Source organism: Nylanderia fulva, unplaced genomic scaffold, assembly GCF_048542155.1.
Source record: "Nylanderia fulva isolate GAGA-0341 unplaced genomic scaffold, ASM4854215v1 Scaffold6, whole genome shotgun sequence".
Lineage (NCBI taxonomy): Eukaryota > Metazoa > Arthropoda > Insecta > Hymenoptera > Formicidae > Nylanderia > Nylanderia fulva.
The window spans coordinates 4,137,157-4,152,847 of NW_028190698.1; the positions used below are offsets into that span (position 1 = coordinate 4,137,157).

Genomic DNA, 15,691 nt, shown 5'->3' on the forward strand with positions numbered 1-15,691 from the left:
TAAAGTATCAAAAAGATATGACATATCTATTTATTAATAATACCGATAATACCTGTATTTCGTGGAATTTTCGTGAAAAAATTATTCTTCTTACGCAATGCTATAAAGTTTGATTTTGCTTTAATTTATTTGAAGACGTTAACCGCGTTCCAACTAGTCATTGACTCGACTCGCGTATCGATATATCTCGAATATCGAGCGCAGTCGAGTGAAGCTGTCGATATCTCGATTTTTGAACACTTCGGCCATTAACGAAATGTCACGGAGTGGCTTCGCATCGAGTGGCGTTACGACGCGTTAATTAGTGAGTAAAATCATATTCAGCCGCGCGATTTTATACTTCTCGATGACAGAAAAGTAGGACCGTGTCGTGGTGAGTGAATTCGTGAATGTAATTGTGCATTTTTCTGATGGTCGGCGCATTATAACCTTCGAGTGCGAGTCTTTGCATTGTCCTTCGCCATTTCGAGGTAATAAAACGCGCGTCGAGATGAGTGTGTAATTATTGTTATATTCTGATCTAATTACCGCGCCCGATCGTAATTAATCATGTTTTCGCGAGTGAGTCGATCGTAGATATATATATCTATGTTTGTAGAGTCAATGCCAAAAGAAGACGAGCAGAGAAGGTGGAGGAGCAATCCTTGAGTGAGTATAAATTATTGTAATTAATTTGTTACAATTTGTGCAATTAATTGTTTGTGATAATTTTATTTTATTGTAAAATATATATCATATAACATAATTCTTTACAAATATCTCTATTTATATATGGGCGTGTACGCCCATATATATAGATATATCTTATTTAAAAATATTAAATATTTAATATTGATAATAAATGATATTTTTTATAAATTTTGTAATTAATTTAATATTTGTTACAATTCGTGCAATTATAATTGTTCGTGATAATAATTTTATATTATTGTGAAATATATATAACATAATTCTTCACACGTGTGCGCCCATATATATATATATATATATATATATATATATATATATTTATTTATTTATTTAAAAATATTTAAAATATTTAATATTCGATATTGACAATAAATTATATTTTTTATAAAATTGTGTTTAAAGGACGAGTGAAGAAAGAGAGGAGGAAGAGAGGTATCGGAGCAACTCTTGAGTGAGTAATTTGTAATTAATTAATTAATAATTATTTGTTACAATAATTAATAAATAATTATTTGTTACGATTTGTGTAATTAATTGTTCGCAATAATAATTTTATATTATTGTAAAAAAAAAATATATATATATATATATAAACTAGATATAACATATTTTTTATATACATGCATATATACAGAAATTTTATTAAAATATTTAAAATATTTAATATACAATATATTTACAATAATTCTAATATTATTATAAAATTGTGTTTAAAAGAATTTTATATAATTATTTATATAAAAATTAGACTATTATTTATTATATATTTTATAAAATTTACATCTAAAAGTTCTTTTTTGTAAATTATATAATTTTAAAAAATATTTGTTTAAAAATTAAACAAAAATTAGTTATACGCAATATTTTTTAAAATATTTATTATATTTTGAATACTGCTTTGTATATAATTTTGGTTACTATTTTACATATTACAACGTGTGTATTATAATTCTGCTATTGTGCATTGTGTGTGCCAGTAAGTATTAAATATTTTTAAGAAAATTATAGTTAAGAAAAAATAATTGATATAAAATCAATATTTCGATCTAATATAAATGAAGTTCTAATTCTTCACGAATATTTTTTTACGGTACTACAGAATTTTAAAGAATATTGCCATAATTATGCATTTTTAATCATGTATATATAAATGCACGAGCAAAAAATTTTATATAAAACCTCATCTCATAAAGAGCTTTTCTTAGGTTTTAATTATGTTATTAAATTATTTTTTATCTTTTCACAAGATATCTTAAGAAATGCAATAAACTTACAAAGTATATTTTGCATATAATAAATTATACTTTTAATAAATAATATAATACACAATAAAAATAATGATTACGTATTTAATGATACTTATGAATATGAATATATTTTAGTACTATATATACGAAATATAAAAGCAGGAATAAATATTCTGTCAATGCGTGTGTGTAAAAATATTTTTACAACACATAGTCATGATTTACAAAAACGGTTTTTATGGAAATAGAATAAGCTGTTTAATTTAACAGAATTACATGTTGTAATCCTGTAATGTTTAATAGTCAGTTATTGAAAATGTATTATGTTTAATCGAATTCGTGTTAGATTACACGTTCAGTGGAATGTGTTTGTTAGTGAGTGCATGTTTTTCTACTGACAACGAGTGATGATATCGACGGAGAAATTATCGTTAAATTAGATTACCCAGATTTTCCGAGGTTTCCGTAAGCGAGTCTTGAAACCCGCTAACGGACACCTCGCCGCAGAATTTCTCCGTCTTCCGTCAAGGTGAGTACCACATCATTTAGCTCTATTACATATATCGTGTTCCATTACACACTTCTCATAACTTTTAACTAATCAAATAGTTTGCGATTGCAAACCGATCTGCAAAAAATTATTATTAATACATAATAAATTTTAAATTAGACATAAAAAGACTTAAAAATTGTATGCTAAACATCAATGCCTAGCATAAATATGATAATCGCGCAATGCAGAATGCGAAATTTATTTTATGATTGCTTTGCGTGCGCATTAGATCTCACGTTACAATGACATTTGAACTTTCAATCTGGAATGCAATTATGCATTCCCTCAAGAATTACTCTGTGTACCTAGGTTAAATAATATGAATCAAACTACGTTGCAGTTTAATCTTTAACGGAACAGTGGTTACATTTTATTTCGTTTTTTTTTAAATTAATAACAGAATGATGAAACAAACAAAAATTGTTCTGTTAAACAATAAAGACTTTTTTTAGTCTTTAATTTTGTTAAACTTTAAATGTATATTGTAAGTGATAAAGTGGTTGTTTTTAAGAAACTTAAGAAGAAATAATATTAATTAAATTTAATTAAATTTAATTATATTTACATAATATACATATTTCATTCAGTATTATTGATTCTTGCAATATTTTATTTACATTATCTTGATTGTAATTGGTCTAATTAACAAAACCATTAGTTTTGTGATATACACTGAAAATCTGAGTATCCCGCGATAGTTTGCTGTTCTCAGTTAAATTGCTCGCACAAATAAATATCCTGTGTATATTGATTATATTTCTTGTGTTGAATCATCGAAGCATTCATAGGAATTGATAGAATTTATTATCTGCTTGTAAAATATCTTATTTTCTGTACACATATGTGTATTTTCTGCCACAAACTTTTGAAAAATTTTATACATATACAATATATATGTTTTTCTTTTAAAGAAATATTAAATTTGGCAAAAATATTATGTGATAGTGTAAATGTGACTTTTTTTATGAACTAATTTTGAAAAATAAGTCTGATTGAATAAAGTCTGATAAATTTAGATTATTGATCAATTGAAAACTGTGTGTCTGAAATTAATTAGATATTTATTATCAAACTTATATAAATCTTGTCTAAATTCCTTAAATAAAGTAAAATAAAAAAAATATATATTTATATAATTTGCTAATAAATTAAAATATTTTACAAAATTTTAAAGAAATAATAAGTGTCGTTATTTTAAATATTTAAATGTTATATTATTTTATATATTAATTTTACAAATATGTCTTTATTGAAATATTAAAATATTTTCTCATGAAATATCCTATTAAGAAAAAAATAAATTGTACTTCCCTCGATAACGGTTTATCTTATCGTGTGTAATCGGTATGCATATATAAACGCATCTTCTGTCAGTCGTGTCATTTATTTTCGGGTATTTGTATCGTTAACATAATAATACCAAATATGTTGCCATATACGTTGCTGGTGCTTTTATATATAATAGTGTGTTTTATTGCGTTGAAATCTTCAGTTGTAACTACAGCAAGTCCTACTACTACAAAACCTTCAATTGCAACTACTTCTATTACTAATAGCGAATTCGATTGGATGCACCAGTGCGCACTGAGTGCATATAAAGATTTATCATACACAAGTTCACAATAACACAAGTAATTAAAAAAGGAAAATAATTAATAGTAAGAGCTATTATTATTGTTGTTCAATATGAATAATGATAATAATAGATTTTACTATTAATTATTTTCTTTTTTTAATTACTTGTGTCATTGTGAATTTGTGTGTGATAAATCTTTATATGCATTCAGTGCGCACTGGTGCATCCATTTGAATTTGCTATAATACAGCAGCCAACGCATTGTCAGATAAATTAATAAGAAAATAATTGCAATATCTCATTTTTTCGTTGAAAGTAAGATTTTAAAGAAATATTTATTACATCAGTAAATATATAATATTGCTGCATTTTTCTTCAATGTTAAATTGTGAAAAAAATATTTTCTCTTAAGATATTTTATATTAAATATTTCATTTAATAATCAATATCGACAGAAGTATTTCAATTTGTGAAATTATAGACACTTTTACAGCTGCAGCCGAATTATTACCAGACACAATTGTAAATAACTTGCCTCCACTGCAACAAATGATTTATATTTATGGATTGAATCAATCGAAAATGCAAAACAATGCCGATCTTTTAGCAGATTATCTTATTACATCTAGTTCATAAACTTTATATTCGCAAATTATCATGGAACACGGCTCGTAAAGTTTGCATTCAAGAAAAGGGTGAGTTCTTAATAATAAGATAATAAGAGAATCGTATTTAATGAAGCGGCGGATATCGAATGCCGCGTTTTTGCAATTGTTTGTCTAACAAAGACGTGACAAAATTAAATAATAATAATCAGAATAAAATCACAGAATTTGATCGGCAACGCGGATTTGTCTGTCAATGTAGATTACTTGGCTATTATCGACTCTAACTCGGAAGAGAAAATATTACTAGGCTTTTCGGACTTATATTTTTCTCGCCTATTTTCTCCATATGTAAGTTCGAGATTAATTTATATATGGAACTTAGTAATCTCAAGAGATACAGTTCCGAAAGAATTAATTTTTCGCGCTTGGGCTCTATTGGCCGATTTAAAATATCATATATTACTAGGCTTGTTGGAAGAAAAAGAACTAGAACAAGCATGGCTTGGTGTACACGATCTTTCTGAATAAGGCGAATGGAATACGGTCATGGACGAAGCCTTGGAAGTTACGGGTTACTCAAAATGGGCTAATGTAGATGGCCTTCGAATGCCTAAAAATTTAAACAAGAGGCAACATTGTGGAGGCTTAGTAAAGCAGGGTGGATTGAATGATAACAAATGTCTATCTAAGCTTCCCTTCTTCTGCAAGATTATCTTCTGAATCACCAAATCCCCGTAAATCATGAACGCGAGATCGTAATCGGACACTGAAACAATATGCGATTTATCGAAGGCTATAATTAAATGAGATAATTCAAAGATGCGTTATTAAAATCGAATTAATTTAATAACAACGCAAGTTTATGTTAGCATGATTAAATGGGGTTACTGGATCAATGTTGTGATGAAAGAGATTAGCTTGTAAGATTTATTTTTACAATAATTATTTTTAGAAATCATGCAATACGTATTGCTTTTTTATATGCATTACTTTATTGCATTGTTCATGATTTTTAAAAATAATTATATTAAACAAGAGAGATAAGTGTTATTATTTTCACCATACAGAAAAAATAAAAACATTAATTCTTTATAGAATATTTTTATTTTTTAATTAAAAAAATGGGACAAGAAGATTATATAATAAAATATTGAAACAAACATAGAAAATAATAAAAGCATTTCGTAATTCGTAAAAAGTATTAAGTGATTTTAATAATTAAAAAAAAAAAAATTTAATTAAATTAAAATTTGTCTTTTGCATGCAAACGCAATACTACTGACAATGTTGGGTAGTATCTAGATACAGTATCTAGATACAGTATCTAGATACATTTTGTGTATCTGAGTCTGTATCTGTGATATATTCGAATTGAAGTATCTAGATATAAAACGTGGTATCTGAATTGCTTCTTTCAGATACATTTTCACATATTTTTTTGAATAGCCCAATTCTTTAAATTAAAAGATCAAGACTACAAATTATCAACATATCGTCATCAACACCGATTGAGCGATTATTAAGCATTGGTCAAATTTTAGTACCATGGCAAAATAGTTTGAGCGACGATATCTTCGAGGTATTTTTCACATGTTAAGACTAATGAATAAAGTCATACTTTAAAACAAAAATATGAATAAAGATAAAAGAATTATTCAGTACATTTTGTGCATGTTACCATTATTATGATAAAATATAATTTAATTTAAAATCTAATATAATTTAATATAATATATTTAAAATTATATATTTATTATAATATATATATATGTATATATATATATATATTTATTTATTTATTTATTATAATAAATATATTTATTATAAAAATTATATACTATAATATATTTATTATCTTTATACATTTATTTATCTTCTATCATTTATGTATCTATATACATTTTAACTTGTGTATCTGTATCTGTATCGAGTTACATTTTCAATGTATTTTACCCATCACTGCCTACTGATTACGTGCCTCTCCTATCTCGACATTCTCATCCGATTAGCATCTGATTCGCGCTAAAATGCGTCAGATCGGTTTGCATTCGCAATATATGTTTAACGATCTGCCGCGAGATCTGATGACGATCCCTCGAGTGCTCTTATTGCGGGGCCGAGTTCTTCTCTTTCCATCGTTTTTCCCCGATGAGACATCGTTCGCGTTACAGACGGACCACCCGATAGGCACTTTCAGTCGTTCCTATTGATTTTCCCGTGGAGGCGCACGCGCTACTCCGTCCCCGATTGCGACAAGGGGGGTGCGGCTGTAATCATGGATCCCAGTATACTCGCCACCATGGACAAGGACGCACTGAAGAAGCAGATCGAGAACATGAAGTACCAGGCGTCCATGGAACGGTGGCCCCTGTCGAAGAGCATCGCGGCGTAAGTGCATCGCGGTGCCAGTCGAAACTCCGTTTCCTCCTTATTTCTTGCTTGTCGTCCTTTTTCCTGCCCGCATTATATTATTCAACCCTTCCGAACGTACACCACATAGAAGACGTTGCCCATCTTTAAACATGGATGTTTCAGAAATCTCGTCATTTTGCTTTCTATTACGAGCTTATTGGTGAATTTGTTAAGCGAAATTTATTGTTTTTTTGCAGATCGAACATGGAATAGGAGAATTTAGCATTTTATTGTAATTTTCTTATCATTATTATATTCAATGTCGATGCATTTAAGTTTTAAATTTAATTGCTTAAATTTATTAAAAATTATTTAAAAACAAATTATTTATATATTATTTATATATATTTATGTATATGATTCGTAATTATATTTTGGATGTTGATATTCAATAACCTAACTGATGCTTTGATATTAAAATAATCACCGTTTCTGATGGTTTTATTTCATCTGAGCTTATAAAGTATATGATTTTTTTAGATAAACATACAGTGTAGAAATTTATTTAATATTTTTTTATTATATTAGCAAAAAGTTAATTTTGTATATATTATTCAAACTTCTGCTTTATTTGAAAGAAAAATGTGGTCTATTCTTTAGTGTCAATTATTAATCTAGGAAGGCGTAATTAAATAAAATTATTAGAAATCTACTTTAATTTTTAATAATGTCTTCAAATAGTATCAGTTTTTTTTAGATCTTTATATTCATTTACGTATAAATGAATAATCAATCTAATTTCTATTTGTTCTTCATATAGACATGAATAATTATATAGAGAATTAGCATTTTATATATTTATTTTTTTGTTTATTATAATTTGATCTTTTTATTTACATATAACATGCACATGTAGTTTTTTAGTGTTTGACATTGATCATTATAACGTTGCACGCATTTATTATATGTATATTTATAAATTATAAGGCACAATTCCATTTATCCTACAATTAGCATATTTTGATGTCATGATTCTAATCTCTATATCATGCAATAATTAGTATCTATTTTTTATATAATTTCAATATACGCATTCAACAAACAAAAACCGTCATTGTATAATCGTAATCTCGAGGTTAGTGCACAGTTTTCACAGAACGGGCGTCGTCTCATTACAAACTTATTCGAATACTTTAGCAATTTTTTTTATGCAAGGCATATTACGCGAAAGCTATTTAACAGCAACAGCAGTTCCTAGTTCCCTAATAATTGGCAACGTAATTTTCACCAGAGTGTAGGCAATCATAAAATACCTTTTTCAGGTAAATTTGTTCGCACATAAACCTACGTAATATTGTGGTCATTATTACTGTCATTCTCAAGGCTCAGTTATTTCTGCTCCGACGATTCGTTTGGCATGAGAATAAAAATGCGACAAAAAATATTTTACATTTTCGATCTTTCATCAATTTTAATTCTTAATATATACAAACAATTCTTTTCAATGAAAAATTAAAAAAAGAATATTTATACTTTAGCTTACTTATTATAGAACGTAATTTCTGTCCTTCATCCGTATCACAGCTATATATTTCTAGAAAGGGATCGCCAATCGCTATCTCGGAATTAATTACATCATACATACTGTTGTATATCGATGCAGCTTATACAGAGACCTCATTTGTCATGCGCGAAGCGAGACTGACGTTAAGTCTCGCTTTACGTGTCAAAAGTAAAATCACGGATAAAACCGATCGTGATATGTGGGTGTGCGATTTCGGACTTTCGAAGCGCTCTCGATCGCGTACAAAACGAAGCGTCTTTTCTCAGATAAATTATCTCGTACGTCCATACATGCATCTAGAAAAAACAACGCGTGTACGCGTAGCCGTGCAGGCTGTTGGCGCACAGTCAAGGCTGAATTATGCGTCCCCGTATTATGTATACATGGAGGGACAGGATCTCCTTGGACACACACTTGCCGGTGTATGTCCGTCGTGTTAATCGCATTTTCGCGGCCGCGATCACTTTCAGAGACACATAGTAACGCACAAAGTCGCGATTATATGCATAAGAGTCCTCGCGAGATTTTTTCCAGGACGTGGTATAATTACATTTTTTTTTCTTAATTTTTTGTTATTTTGTTATTTTCATTTCTTTCATATTAAATATACAAATAAATTCCAGTGTTTATTTAAAAAGAGAGCAAATGCTTAATTTTCTTGACTGATTTCAAAGGGGATATATAGGCTCATATAGGCATCCGCAGGATTTTTTCCAGGAAAATACTCTTGTTTTTTTCTTTTTTAAAATTTTATTTTTCTGTTATTTTTATTTTTTTATATTAAATATACAAATAAATTCCAATATTTATTTAAAAGGAGAAGAAATGCTTAATTTTTTAAATTATTCCGCAAAGGAGAGGCAAATGCCTCATTTTGCCCGCTTTGGATCCTGGAGAGGGATTTTTTCCAGGAGAGGGCATAATTAAATATTTTTGTCTTTTTTCTTCATTTTTTCAAATTTAATTTTTTGTTATTTTTATTTTTTTTTTATATCACTCTACAAATAAATTTTATATACAAATAAATTCCAGTATTTATTTAAAAGAAAAAGAAATACTGAATTTTTAAAATTATTCCAATGGGGAGGCAAATGCCTCTCTCTGCGGACGCTCATTATATGTAAGTGTCAGACAAGGACATTGAGGAAAGGTGCAACAAACCTGACGCGGGTGCGCTTACTGATGCCGATGACTCAACGCGGCGGCGATGATCGATGATCTAATTGAGCCTAATTAGACGATCGCCGGGGCAGTCGTCTCTCGACGTAACTTCGCGGTTTCGTCACACTTTAAAGGACACAAAAAGAGAGCGAGGGGGCGGGATGGGAAAAACGAGATCGCGTAAGGATTATTATTTATGTACATTGCAAACCGAGCTAATTATATCCCCTCGCGTGTCGCGCTTTGGCTAATGATTCGAACGACCTAGATGTCGCAAGATTAAGCTCGCGAAGAACGAGATTAATCGACTTTTCGCAAACAATAATTCTAGAATAATTATAGATATATTCTGTATTCAATTGTTATTGAATCATTAAAATGAGGCTCATGCATTATGTAGAACTCTAGCTTAATTCTTTGCTATAAAAGGATAAAGACTTTCCTTTTTCTTTGCATTGATTTTTATTAATATATTTATATACGTACATGGGTATCCACAGGGGGAACAAAACATTATATTTGTCCCCTTGCTTGGAATTAGTAAAAAAATTAAGTTTGCTCTCTTTTTGAATTTTTAAATATTATATTTATTTAAGGAATATATATAAAGAAAAATAAAATTCGGTTCGTGTAAAATTAAAATAAGTAATAAATTAAAAAGCCAACTTAACGAGCTAATTAATTAGGTGTTAACAATTTATTCTACGTCATGAAAATAATACAAATGATAATTATTTTGTATTATTTTTATGACGTAGAATAAATTGTTAACACCTAATTAATTAGCTCGTTAAGTTGGCCTTTTAATTTATAACTTATTTTATTTAAGGAATTTATTTGCATATTTAATATAAAAAAAAATAAAAATATATATATCAGAATAATAAAAAAAAATAAGAAAGAAATTTAATTATGTCCTCTCCTGGAAAAAATTCTGCGGATATGTACACATATATAATTATTGTTCTCGAATATTATTAATCAATCAATACTTCAAAGAAAGAATACAATATTACGAGCAAAACTAATCGAAACGCGTGTTTTGCAAAGTCCATTATTACATCATCGTGACGAAAGAAAAGAGAAAGATCAGGAAGTAGCGGGATGGAAACGTGTATTGTCGCATTATTAGGACGATTGAGATTAGGTCGATCAGATGAGAATAGATAGAAAGAAGGAAAGAAGAAAAAACGCGGGAGAAAAGAAGAAGGGAAAAAAGAGGAGGGAGGCCGAGAACTGTTGCTGCCTTTCACCGTTCAAGAAGTCTCGCGAAACCGCGGAAACTTTTTTTCGCTTTCGCATCAAACTTGTCACTCGTTCGAAAAAAAAAAAAAAAAAAAAAAAAAAAAAAACGGAAGCACGCGCCGGAACGCAGCGCCTCGGCGCCTACTTCCGCTTGTGCTGTCGATTTCATTATAGCGATGCACTCCGCATATCCGTCATGTCAGCCCGACAGGTGATGTTTCTCGCTAACAATCGAGCCCCGATTTAAATTAAGAGCCGAGACTCTCGAGAGATCTCGAGAAATTGTTGGGCGCCGACGATTGCTCTCGAATTTAGGATGCGACCTCCTTTAAACTCGGCTGAACCCGACGCCTTTTGCCTGTTGCATTCATCGGTACGCAATGTGGGTCGTGTTCCTCCGACGCTCTTGTTTTCGCAACATCGTGCCATCGGAGATCTCATTATGCAACATAAACAGTCGTTAATAGTGATCAGATGGAATATTTAAAGAATCTATAAGTGATACTTTTTTTTATTGGAAAAAGTTATATGGAAAATTCTATATTGAGAATACCGAGAGTTTATATTTTATTTCCTTCTCTCATTATTTAATTGTGCTTCTCTCTCCCGGGAATATCATTCAAAGAAACTTATGATGCTGCATACGATGAATGAAATACAAGGTATATTCTCTAGATACATATATATAATATACTATAAATTAATATACTTTACATTTTTGTTATAAGGAAAGTGTTTACCAATAAAAAATTGATGAATTGAGGAAATTAAAAATGTACATACATATTTTCTTCTGAATTTTGCAGCATAAGTCTAATATTGACAGTTGAAATATTTAGTAAGTGGAAATAACGAAACATCTATTCCCGGCATTTTGTCAAGCGATAGTTTCACTCGGGCTTCGTGCATTAAATTGTAACTTCCATCGGGCGAGCCGTAAAGACAGATGCGAAAGTAAGACAAACCGTGAATTCGAGCGTGAAGTGAACAGAATCGCATTCATTTCTGCGATAGATTCGCTGAACGGTTTCTTACTCGATGTCGCGACGACGGGAATCGTTCCGATTTCGCGACGACTGCCGTTCATTATATAAACGTTAACCGGATAAATAATAGGCAATCGCGGAATCGTGAATCGATATAACATTACGACACGAGGAAGGTCATTCACCCGCATTTAAAAATTGCGCGATGGACCCTGATAAGTGAAAGTTCGCGGATTCCCGCACGAACTCTGATAAATCAAGCGCGCGAGATGCGCAATTATTGTGTTAACGAAATCAAACTTATGATACATCAAATTTACATTACATCGTAACGGTGTAATAAATCGAGATGATTCGAAGAAAATATACTTTTTTTTTATCCGCTACGGAGGTTGTATAAGAAACCATACTTTCGCTAACATTACAGGAGCTTAGATAAATCACGTCGCTTTCATGCTTTCGTGAGATGTAATTTCACTCTTATATTATATATATATATATATTTTTTTTTTATAATATAAATAAATTTTATTATATATATATATATATATATATATATATAATAAATATATATAATAAATATATATATATATTTATATATATATGTATATATAGGTATACATATATTTTTTATTTAAATTTAAATAATTTTTTAGTATATTGCTATTTGATTAAATCAATAAATAAATAATAAAAATTTTTCTTAAATGCACATTTATTAAAGAAAAATGTACTCTTGGTCCCCATTAATTCGTGCAAACTTTACTATGCATTATCATTCAACAAGAATGTTGCGCCTTCGGAAATGAAGCGCGTGCTCGAGGCTTAAGCAACAATGTTGCACGTGATTTTTCGATTAAGAATTGTATGCAATAAAATGCAGTGAAGGGTTATAATGCTTTGCTGACGGGGGCTCTCGTGTATCCCGCGGGAAAAAATTCCGCGGATATTTCTCGCGATAGCGCGTTTAGCAACAACAAAGTCCGAAAGCTTCGAGTTGTCGACGACTCTCCTTGAACGCAAAATCGGGTCTGAATGCGAGTCCCTTTCACCGACGTCGTCGCGTCGAAACGAGATCGACCGATCGCGAATGACCGTAAAACGCTCTACATGTGGAGGTGCGAGCTTATCGGCGATCTAATAAATCGGAGATAACGTGTATCGCGTTTGTAGAAACATTTTGCGAAACGTTCGCTGGGAGACCCAGGAAAATCCACGTCGGATTCGAGCCTTCGGGCGAGTTTTGAATGCGAATATGTAATAATTAGAAGTACCGGTTGTCGCCGCGAGATATATTTGCGATATTGAGATTGAAATCGATTTTAAATGACATACATATATCACATATTGTTTATTTATTATTTTCTGATATTTCAAAGTTTTCATTTAACAGGGTGTCTAGCGGTCAGGGAAAACTGAAAAACCGGACATTGTCAGGGAATTTTATAAATCTGGAATTGTCCGGGAAAAAGTCAGGAAATTTTACTATTTATTTGGATTTTTTTACATTATTCTACAATAATTTGAAATTTTTTTAGTACATAAATATAAATTTTTCCTTGACTCCCAGCACGCTAATTTTCTGTGTTGTTAAAAATCGATTCATCTGCAGCGTGTTCGTTAATTTATATTTTTATCGTTTTCAATGTGTTTGATAGAGACAAAACTAAAAAAATTTAATATAATATAAATAAAAAAGGTGATTATTTAAATAGTTTATAGTGACATGTTTGTTTCGATTATCGTACATAATGCAGATTGTGTAATTGATTTAAATTTTTGTTTTTTTAACTTCCGAGTCTTTTTCATTGTTGATAAAAATATCTCAAAGATTTCATGATTTAACATTTAATTGCTTTATCATATAGATATATATGCAAATTATATATTTGGAAAAAATAATCCTAAAAAATCAGGGAAAAAATGAATTTCTGATTTTGTAAAATCTGAAAAAGTGAGAGAATTTTTTTCCTCGAGTCTGCTGGACACCCTGTTGAATATTTTATGAAATATATTTTGTGCTTGGATTTCTGTATACTTAATTAGTTATTTTTCGGAGAATGAAGAATGAATTCCATTAAAACAGAATCTAAATCGCACGTTTATTGCGCCACCCTTCACATCCTTAGGTAAGCCGTTAGAATAGTAACAACGTTAGCACGTTGTTAGATTTCAGCATTATTCGCGCGGCTGATTCTTCTTCTTCCTCTTGGCAGAATGCGAGAGTACGTGGAAGAGAACGAGAAGAATGACCCGCTGATACACGCGCCCGACAAGAAGAACAATCCCTGGGCCGAGAAAGGCAAGTGCATAATCATGTAATCGGGGCCAACAGCGGAGGAAGAGCAGCAGAAGAGGAAGGAAGCGTGCGTATGGAAACCGAGCGAGAGAGATAGAGGAGGAGCCGATCGTTCATCCGCGGCGAAGAAGAATCTCAGGCAGAGATCAGAGAGAAAAGAAGGTGGAGCTGCAGAAAGAGAGGAAGAAATGCCCGGTAGACATCCGCTGCGGCTCGATCGCGGATCTATTATTCGATCGTCGACTCTGAATGACCTGAAGAACCTGGTCTACGAATCGATCGATCGAAAATCGAGCTTCAGCGAATCGTTCACCAGATCGTTCGGTTATTATTCCTTCAAGACTGCTTTTCCATCGCGCGGCGTGCGACTCCGATTCTCGCCGATTCTCGATTCGTCATCGCCCGATTGTTATTTGGAAACATATTTCGCGGCATCTCCGTCTGTGCATCGATCGATACGTGGACACAGACGAGAAATACGAAAAATAGAAAGAAAGAAGAAAAGAAAATCGAAGAAATTTGATCGTTATTATGTTCGCGTGAAGAGGAATGAAGAGGCGAGAAATGAAGGGAGCAAAAAGGAAGAAGAGGAAATCGGAAAATCTGTTGGAGGTGAAATATGTACCTACGTCTGGCGGAAGCTGTCGTCCGAATCGATCGACGTCGAATCAATCGCCGCATGCCATGTGACGTCACGTTGCACATCTCACTCGCCGATGCACTTACCGTGTAAAACTCTCCCCATTCACTGACGATCTTTACCATAAATGCAAATTTCTCTAATGTTACATATACATACATATATATATATATACTATACATGACACATACAGTTATTATTACTATGATAATTATAAATTTAAAAAAACTCTTGTACATGTATCTCTGCGCGAATTTCTTACCAAAAATATAATATGACCAGCGACTGAAATTCAAATCCTCTGTTCTTTTGCGTCTATCTCAAGAAAATAATTACAAAATATCATTAGATATTGATTTGCGATTTTGGATTTTTTCAGATTTGTTGAATAGAATCGAAATTGCAGTCGCGATGTTCCATTCTGTTCTCCCTTTTTGTTGTCTGACCAATTGCTAACTGTTTCTACTGACATTCATGATATAGGTGTGCGCGAGATTTTAGAATCACTAATTTTTTCTCTGTTCCTTCATTTCTTATTAACTATTTCCCTTTTTAATTTTTAATTAATTTATATATATATAATTTTAATATAATATATATGAAGTGTCGTTTTATATATTGTATTGCTATTTATATATGTGCATACATATTAACAAAATGTGAATCATATGAAAATATTTTGTTAATTTAATGTTGTTACAAATAGATGGTAATGTCAATACAAAAATCTGCCAAAATTATTATAAATTTGTAAGTCAATTTCTAAAGAA

The 15,691-nt window shown here is 30.8% G+C and overlaps 1 protein-coding gene and 1 long non-coding RNA gene across 2 annotated transcripts; both read left to right on the plus strand.

Annotated features, from left to right (window-relative positions):
• The first annotated feature begins 269 nt into the window (after positions 1 to 269).
• LOC114941141 (uncharacterized) lies at positions 270 to 1,142 on the plus strand. Its single transcript, XR_003821589.2, has 3 exons — positions 270 to 470; positions 599 to 648; positions 1,093 to 1,142. It is a non-coding gene; the product is annotated as an uncharacterized LOC114941141 (long non-coding RNA).
• Positions 1,143 to 2,446: 1,304 nt separating this feature from the next.
• Positions 2,447 to 15,218, plus strand: Ggamma30A (guanine nucleotide-binding protein subunit gamma-e). Its single transcript, XM_029318402.2, has 3 exons — positions 2,447 to 2,466; positions 6,846 to 7,062; positions 14,199 to 15,218. The coding sequence occupies exons 2-3, from the start codon at positions 6,950 to 6,952 to the stop codon at positions 14,302 to 14,304; spliced, it is 219 nt and encodes a 72-aa protein (XP_029174235.1). The 5' UTR covers positions 2,447 to 2,466; positions 6,846 to 6,949; the 3' UTR covers positions 14,305 to 15,218.
• Positions 15,219 to 15,691: the final 473 nt, after the last annotated feature.